The sequence below is a fragment of the Myotis brandtii genome, unplaced genomic scaffold (assembly GCF_000412655.1).
Source record: "Myotis brandtii unplaced genomic scaffold, ASM41265v1 scaffold403, whole genome shotgun sequence".
NCBI lineage: Eukaryota > Metazoa > Chordata > Mammalia > Chiroptera > Vespertilionidae > Myotis > Myotis brandtii.
The window spans coordinates 162219-169414 of record NW_005365474.1 but is presented as its reverse complement, the minus strand read 5'-3'; the positions used below and the strand labels follow the sequence as shown (position 1 = coordinate 169414).

Here is a 7196-nt window from a genome sequence, read left to right as displayed (position 1 = left end):
CGGCCACGGCGGCGGGCAGGGTGCTGTAGTACGTGGCCACGTCGACGCCCGGGGGGGGTGGGGCCAGGCAGTAGGTGCCGTCCGGGAGCATGTAGTAGCTGTAGTACATGGCGGCCACCGTCGCTGTGAACACACGTTTGGAGTGAGAGCAGCAGAGAGGACACCGCCCACCCTGCGCAACATCACTGTCCACTTCCAACCGCACGGTCTCTCCACGTTCCCGCGACCTGAGCACCACACGCCTGCTCCAGCTAAGTCCAAGGGAGAGACGTCTACGGCGGCGTCTCTCAGAGCAGGAGGAGCTGCGGGGAAAACCCGCTGCTGAAGGCGTCAGGCCGCTCAGAAGCACGTCCCCCGCGCTGCGTGTGCGCTGCGTGTGCGCTGCGTGTGCTTGGAAGCAGAGCCAGCCTGCACGGGGCAGAGAGCTGCCTAGTCACCTCCCACACGCCTCTGTTCAACTGCCTCCTGCAAGCTCAGGGCCCACTTAGCTAGTCCTTCAGATATTCCGACCTGATCTTAATCTCCCGTGACTCTACCTCCAGAGACTACCCTCCCACTGAGGGGCTCCTGGGGACGGGCTGAGCCTCCCGTCTGTGCAGGAACGGAAACGGCTTCCCGAGTCCTGGGAACAGGGAGCTCCTCTGAAGCCCTGGGGCTCTGAGGGGGGAGCTGGGACAGCGCGTGCTCCCGAGGGGTGACTAGCTGAGCACGTCTGAGAAGCAGGGACAGGATGACGCTGTCACCGACCCCAGCTGCCTGCCCTGCAGCCCACCCATCGCCCACCCAGGCATCAACCGGGCACCGGACCCCCGAGTCTCGGTCTTGGTGACGCGCACCAGCAGACGGGTCTAACTCTGGTGACTTTAAGCCCTGGTTGCCCTTGAATCTCCTCTCCCAGCCGTTCCTCCCCGACTCGGCGGTGCTGTTTGCTCCCTGTCTCCAATGGCCCACGGGGAAGGGAATCCCGTTCTCCGCTGTGCCCGGCCTGGCACGGCCCTGGTGCCAACGTGCACAATGAAAGTACACGTCACGTGGGCACCACCCACACGCTGAAGGGCCACGCGAGACCCTCTGTTGATATGGCTGGTGGACCAGCGTCAGAACAAACGACTCCTGGTGACCCACTGCCTAACGTAACCCCCAGCTCTGCCTCCAGCGAGACGCCCTCGTGAAGGTCGTCACGTCTGAGCGTCACCCCCGCGTGCGGGCTTCCCGGTCCCTGGGCGGCGGCAGCACTGACCTGAGTCAGGTTCGCTCCCTTCACCCTGAAGGCCTCACCCCAGGAGAAGTCAAAACGATATTCAAACCCAACGTGCAACTCACTGCCAGTCACTGACTCCCGACCCCGCTCGGGAGGGTGAGGGCCGTGCCTGCGGCCCAGGGGTCCCCGCCACCGCCCCTCTCCCTCCAGCTGCCTCGCCCTCAGAGCCGCCTCCCTGCTGGCCGCGGGTCACGGTTAACAATCCCCGAAAGGCCCTCGGGCCTTGCTGGTCTCAGGCTGCAGGAGGGCGCTTTTCTATTCGCTCTCCAGAAAAGTCACCAAACCCAAACTCCTCACAACGCCAAGCCCGCAGCGCTCGCCTCAGAAGCACGGCCCCCGGACGCCCCCCTCTGAACACCATCGAACCGGGAAGGGCTGGGCCCACCCGCCCCGTGGGGAGCGATGGCCGCTGGCTCTGCTCCTGACACGCGGCCATGCAGCTCGTCTGCTCCCTCCTGTGACCCCCAGTCACCCCCTGGGAGACACAAAGTCCGCACGGAAGGAGGCTGTGCGGGATCGTCTCACCCGACAGAAAAGGCACAGCCGGAAAACGGGAGACGCTGCGTCTGGACCACAGAGAAGGCCTTGCTGTGGGGCTTACAAAGCACCATGTCAGCCACTGCTTTTCAACCGCACCCGACAGAAGAGACGTGGCTGGACCGGCCACGCGACCGGCACAGAGAGGGACAGGAATGGCTGCGCTGAAGCCAAGACACACAACGGATGACGGCAGGAGAGAGACGACCACAGGGAGGACGCGGCGTCTCACCAAGAAGCCGACCCCGACGTTCGGGGTAAACAGGAAAGAACTTCCTGGGAAGGAGACTCCGGCTGAACGGTGCACGGCGTGTTCCAAGGAACTGGGCATGTGAGCTGACCGAGTTGTCAAACGTCAGAACCGAAGAAGAACGAATGCTCAGAGAAGGAGACTCCGGCTGAACGGTGCACGGCGTGTTCCAGGGAACTGGGCATGTGAGCTGACCCAGTTGTCAAACACCAGAACCAAAGAACGAATGCTCAGGTGTCCAATCAGAGCCGCAGCCGCCCACCGCGAGGTGGGGAGATGAAGCCGACCCGCTTTTCACAGCAACATTCAGCCCAGACACGCTCAGCGATGCCCTCGCTTCCAGGCCAGTGTGAGACATGTCCTTCGCTGCCAAGCTGCCAACATGTCAAGAGGCAGCAGACATTTCCAAACACAAGAGCTCTGAGAACAGCGCCCGAGAGCAGTTAATGGAAACCACCAACCAGCAAAGCAAGCCCACGCCCCCAGCCCGGGCAGCAGCCAGCAGGCCCGGCGTCCCCGCGTCAGGAAGAACCACGCCAGGCTCTATTTGCAAAGGTCACCGAGAAAGAAAACTCTCCCCGAGCATCTTCTACTCGGACGCGATTTCCTTTTCACACCAGGGCCGGAGGCAGGCATTTCTCACGTATGGAAGAGCTCATGGGGCAGAGCTCTTGTCAAAAGTTCCTTGTTTATCAAATCCGAACCCCAAGAGGCAAATGGGATGAAGAACCGGAAGGGGAAGCCGTGGTGGGAGCGAATCCGCGGGGCCGCTGAGCTGAGACTAACCAGCGAGGGCGTTCCAGCTGCAGGCACAGCTGTGGGACAGAACACACGCTTCTTACCAGGCACAGGTCGGGGGAGAGGGAAGGTGTTCCATGAACACGAACTTCCTCCAGCTTCACAGCTAATAAAACCCAAGGTAACAAATACAGCTTTAAAAAAACCTACCATTTCTACCTCTTTAATGTTCTCCTAATCCTTAGAACGAAACCACTGATATGCAGTTACTTCACTCGGATTTCTGATTATAAGGTTCTTGTGTTAAATTCAAGTAAAATTTTAAAGTGTCCACTTTACTATTTCTATCCACACAGCCATCATTTACATAGATTATTTCTGAACTGTACAATGTGAGCTACTCTTTTTCCCTCTTTACTTTCTACAATGACCTGTTTCTCCATTTGTGTCGATGTCCCCTAAAGTGAAAACGACTATTTTTGGATGGTGGGTCTTGGGTAGTATATTTACTTTCTTCTTCTACTTCTCTTGACTAACAATAAAGTCATTTAAAAAAAGGGCTTGGAAAGTCACTTCAAGGTCACGATTTTGCAGAAAGCAAGGAAATGCTATAAACACAACAGCCAAAGCACATTTAGCAAATCCAGCCACATGATGTGATTTAATTTCACTTAGGCTATTTATGGAATGAAACATTAAAAAAACAAAGTTAGCATTTCAGTAATTTCTTTTTTTGTTTATTTTTAAAAAACTGCATGCTGTAATATTGGACAGAACTTCAGTGACACTGCTTCCTGTAGGATTAACTCTACTCTGAGCCTCTTCCGCAAGGAGTTACAGCTAAGCAGCAGGAGACAGCAAATCCTAACAAAACCAAGGGCATGAGAAGCAGCTCACTGTCAGGCGGACAAATGAAAGCACGTGTTGGCGTCCCATCTGTACGTAGGGTTTCTAGCTAAGGTTCATTTAGAGAGACAGACGCTTGTCTTCCGAGGCTGCCAGGACCCGGGAGGCCCCCTGCAGCAGACGGAAACGCAGCCCCGAGTCACTCGCGCGCGGCCCCCGTTTCCACGCGGCCGCTGCTTCTGCCCGTCTCACTGAGAGCTGCCGTTCATGGGATTATTAGTCCTTGTTTTCCGTCTTGGCCGTAAAGGCTGTTTGTATGTTCGACAGTTTTTTCTGCTTTCTCAACAGTTTCACATTTTCCATTAGTTAAATGTGTCTGTTGGCTTAAAATAGATGATTCTTTATCTGTGAAAGTGCCTTATTTCCGGGGAGTTTCACATCTGGACTCCCATCTGGAAGAGGCTCTGCTGTTGGATTCGAGGTGGACCTCGCCTCCGTCAGCGGGGGCGCCCCCCTGTCGGCACCTCCTCCCACTGGGTGCTGACTCGGGTCCCCTCAGTCCTGCGCTGACCACCACCCGCAGGACGACACAGCCTCCCCTCTGCAGGCAGCTGGGACTTTCTGCTGTCACCACCAGTTTTCCTCTCCAACTATTTCCCAGTGGACCTACTGTAACTGTGTATCTAACAGATGAAATGAGTGAGAAAGAGAACTCCTGTTCCTGTGGAAATGAACCCGAACCCTTTGCAAGGGCAGAGGAAGGGCAGTTGCTTAAGGAAACTGCGGCGGGGCTGGCGGCGGGCGAGGCCGTGGGAAAGCCTGGCAGTGAGTGAGGTAGACCCAGAGCCCGGCTCCCAGGCGGTGCCGCCGCACCCAGGGCCGCCCCGAGGCGAGGGCTCTCCGCTCTGTGACCTGAGGGACACGTCGCCCTTCACGCTGCCTCTGCTCCAGGCTCCCCAGGCCCTTGCTGTTCCCGACACCAGAGTCTGACCCAGGAAGCAACACCCAGGACCTGGCGCAGGTGCTCACACGCCCGCTCGGCGTCACTCTGACCTGCAGCCTGTGTGCCAGCCGGGCTTCTCCTGGAAACCGGACCAGAGCACACCCTCCAGCCACCTCCCGCCCGTGACCCCAGGCCTGAGCAGGCGTCCGCTGAAAGGACCCTAGGGCCCATGGGGACGCTCTTCTCCACGAGGCCCTGGCCCTGCCCTCCTCATAGCCCCAGGCCTCAGCTCTGCACCACCATTCACTCCCACCCCTGGAGCCCAGGCCTGTCCTCCCTCCCCAGCTGCTAGCAGCGCTGACCAGTGCTACGCAGTCTGCACGGAGCAGCTCTGACGCCCTCAGCACCGGGACCCAGTGTTTTACAAGATGTGAACTTACTGCCGACCTCTGTACGCTGATCTGTCACTGCACACCCTGGACTGCCTGCTTCCCTGGAAAACCTGGCACTGGATCCCTGCCCTGCACGGCCAGCCAGGTCCCGCCCACCACAGCTCTGCCTGCACCGGCTCGTCATCTCCGCTGGGCTGTGCAGGTCAGACGGAGCTGGCCCTCGCAGGGCACACGACCAAAACCTGAACCGCAACACCAGGCACCATCCCCAAAGGCCGCCACGCTCTCCCACCTGGTGAGGGAGAAGATGTCAAACCACTGCTCGAGGGGAAGCGGTGCTTCCTCACGTGGGCCCTGCTGAGCACTTCGGGTGGGGACCGTGGCCAGGCCGGGAGCCAGGACGTCACAGCGGGGGGCTGGCCGGCAGGGCCTGTGTGGAGCAAGGGCAGGGGTCTCCATGGCTCGTCTTGGCCTCGGGAGGCCTGTTGGGCCGTAGCAGGGGCTGCGGGGAGCCCTCTGACACCTGCGGCCCCTCTGCATCGCGTGGTAACTCCTGTGTCGCACAGCCTCCCAGCCTGCCTGCTGCGGCCTGCCCTCTCCTGCCCAGCCCTGTGGGTCTGCAGACCCGCAGCACCATCGCGGATGCACACTAGGGGTAAGCACAGCGGGTAACCAGCCATGGTCACTACCCTGAACTTCTACTCCTTCCACGGCAACGGAGTCTAACGGCTGTAGGACCCAGTGCAAGTGCAAGGCAAGGAGCTGCAGGCAGGTCTGAAAAGCAAGGGAGCCGGAGAGCCGTCCCCCAGTGAACGCACACCTGGACGATGGGAGACGGAGCACAACTCCTGGTCCCCCACGCCCGATTCATGGGTGCCAGCTGCCCACACAAAAGCCCGCCGAGAGCAGGGGTGTCAGGGGCGTCCAGAGGCCTCAGCCCAGGGTCCCCGGGGCTGACACCCCCATCGGGCTCCGCTGCGCAGCTTCCCCAGCAGGGAAGAGGCAGCTGCGTGACGCCAGACCTGCTCTTCGCTTTCAACACCCAAGAAACGTGGTTTGACCTGATCTAATTGTGTAAGAAACCACCGAGGTTCTCTAAGAGGTTTTTAGGACAATGCATTGGGTTCACTCAGTTACCGGAGTTAAAGTCCAGAAATGTTCATTCAGCACATGAAAGTGATGCAAGATCGGTGCCGGGGACGGCAAGAGGGCACAGCTGCCCGTTAACCGAGCCTGGTCCCGGAAACGAGCAGCCTGCGCTGAGAGAGAATTACTCTCAGGCCCATTGCTCGCTTCTACCTGAGAGTGACAAGCTTTCCAGGTGGATTCGTCAGGTCAGAGCTCCACGTGAAGGAGCTGAGTGAGCGAGCTCTGTGGCTGTGATAAAGGTTCTCCCCTTCAGTATCTAATCCCTGAAGGAAATACTTTAAAAAGACCTGAGCCCTGGCCGGTGTGGCTCAGTGGATAGAGCGTTGGCCTGTGGACTAAAGGGTCCCAGGTTCAATTCCGGTCAAGGGCACAGGCCTGGGTTGTGGGCTCCATCCCCAGTAGGGGGCGTGCAGTCAGCAGCCAATCCATGATTCTCTCTCATCATTCATGTTTCTCTCCCTCTCCCTTCTTCTCTGAAATCAACAAAAAATATATTTAAAAAAAATAGAAAAATAAATCAATAAAAAGAGCTGATAGTGAGACCAAGGTCAAATATTTTCAATGATTTCCTGGAAAGAACGCTGAGCTCTGCCCTCGAAGAACAATCCTTAACAACTAAAGACGAGAGAGGAAATGGAGCCGTAACCAGTTCGAGGAGCCCGCCGTCGAAGGGAAGGACCCTGACGGGCAGCACTGCACGATGGAGCCGTAACCAGTTCGAGGAGCCCGCCGTCGAAGGGAAGGACCCTGACGGGCAGCACTGCACGGCCCCACGTCCATGCTCCCTCTCTCAACACGGCGCTGCCTGTCTGGGCGACCAGCTGGAAGCCCGTTTCCCAGCCCCTGCGCGGGACAGGAGGGCCGGCCGCACCGCCCACTCGAGCTGAAGGAAGCCCCGGGAGGTCTCTGAGGAGGGGCAGTGTCACCGGCACCTGCTTCCTGCCCTCGCGCTCCTCGTCCTTCCTGGAACCCAGAGCTGACGCTGGAGGTGGCAACAAACCAAAGGACTGAGCCACACGCTCAGGACGGCACCGCCACAGACTGCACGCCTGCCTCAGCCCGCGGACACCTGCTGGCAAA

At 58.7% G+C, this 7196-nt stretch overlaps 1 protein-coding gene across 1 annotated transcript in view; it reads right to left on the bottom strand.

Annotated features, from left to right (window-relative positions):
* Positions 1-7196, bottom strand: part of SFSWAP (splicing factor, suppressor of white-apricot family) — a gene marked incomplete at its 5' end in the record, with an annotated part of 28425 nt that overhangs the window by 14245 nt on the left and 6984 nt on the right. Inside the window, one exon of the mRNA XM_014545348.1 lies at positions 5-123. Within this exon, the coding sequence (XP_014400834.1) occupies positions 5-123 (119 nt within the window). The remainder of the gene's footprint in view (positions 1-4; positions 124-7196) is intronic.